The sequence below is a fragment of the Lentinus tigrinus genome (genome assembly GCF_003813185.1).
Source record: "Lentinus tigrinus ALCF2SS1-7 unplaced genomic scaffold L226scaffold_71, whole genome shotgun sequence".
Taxonomy (NCBI): Eukaryota; Fungi; Basidiomycota; class Agaricomycetes; order Polyporales; family Polyporaceae; genus Lentinus; species Lentinus tigrinus.
In genome coordinates this window covers 60,072-61,092 of record NW_027137980.1, presented here as the reverse complement: position 1 = coordinate 61,092, position 1,021 = coordinate 60,072, and the positions used below count along the sequence as shown (strand labels likewise).

General features: G+C 60.2%; 1 protein-coding gene across 1 annotated transcript; it reads right to left on the bottom strand.

Moving 5' to 3' along the window:
- Window positions 1-574: 574 nt before the first annotated feature.
- Window positions 575-862, bottom strand: L226DRAFT_576641 (uncharacterized protein; the record flags this gene model as incomplete). Its single annotated transcript, XM_067685397.1, has 2 exons — window positions 575-634; window positions 728-862. 2 exons carry the CDS (start codon window positions 860-862, stop codon window positions 575-577), a joined length of 195 nt encoding a protein of 64 aa, XP_067528755.1.
- Window positions 863-1,021: the final 159 nt, after the last annotated feature.

The following is a 1,021-nucleotide window of genomic DNA, read 5'->3' as shown; positions in this document are numbered from 1 at the left end:
TGAAGTTGAGGAGGTTGCAGACGGCGGTCAAGTACTGCCCGAGCGCGTGAGCTCTTACGCCAGGGCGAAAGAAAAGGCAACTCACATCGGACTTGCCGTTGTGATACTAAGGTAGAAGGCGTGCTCCCAGGTGTCGATGCCGAGGATGGGGACGTAGGAGCAGTGACCATCTCGAGTCTCTTGTGGTTCGGGTTGTAGTCGAGCCAGCCTCAGCCCGAGCCCTGGATGGCGGCAATGACGGAGTTCATTTTCTTCTTGTACACTGCATGGTGGGTGAGCAGTGTGCACGTAGAGGAGGAGTCGACGCGGATACGCCATCTGGAACGTAGAACGTGGGCGACGATGATGAGACTCACCATCGATGCAGGCAAAGTCAGCGACAAGGGCGTCTTGAGAGGGCCCGCAGCGATCTCGACACCGCCCTCGGACTAGAGCGCGAGGTTCATCGAGAAGAGAGAGCCGTTGATGTGCTCGCCGCGGTTGAAGTTGAGCACGGAATGGTGCTTGATCTGCTCCTTGGCGGAGGGTGCCTGGGCGTATGACTTCTCTGCAACACTGATTCCTTCACATGGTCCTAGTGGTACTTGCTATGGTGGAGGTCGATGGTCTTGCCCGAGATGTGCGGTTCGAGAGCCTGCGTGCACGGAGTCAGCGGGCTGGTCGGGCGGGGGAGCGAGGCAGACGGAGACGCACGTCATGGGTGTAGTCGCGTGTGCACGCTACGTACGGGCGAGCGAGAGCGACACGGCGGGGACCATGGCGCGATGCGGGCAGAGCGGGCAACAGCGGTGAGGACGGACATGGTGGACAGCGAGGGCTGCGACGGCGAGGACGAGTCCCGGTCCGCGCCTGGGGACGTCATTGCTGGCGGCACGTGCCTATTACTTCCCGGTGCAAGCGAGTCCGACAATGCACATTTCCCCTTCTTCATCTCCTCCTGCGAACGAACGGACAACGACTGCTCGTCAGCGACAGGTCAGCGACTTAGAACCTCTGTTAGTTGTCTGCTGGAACCTTCGTC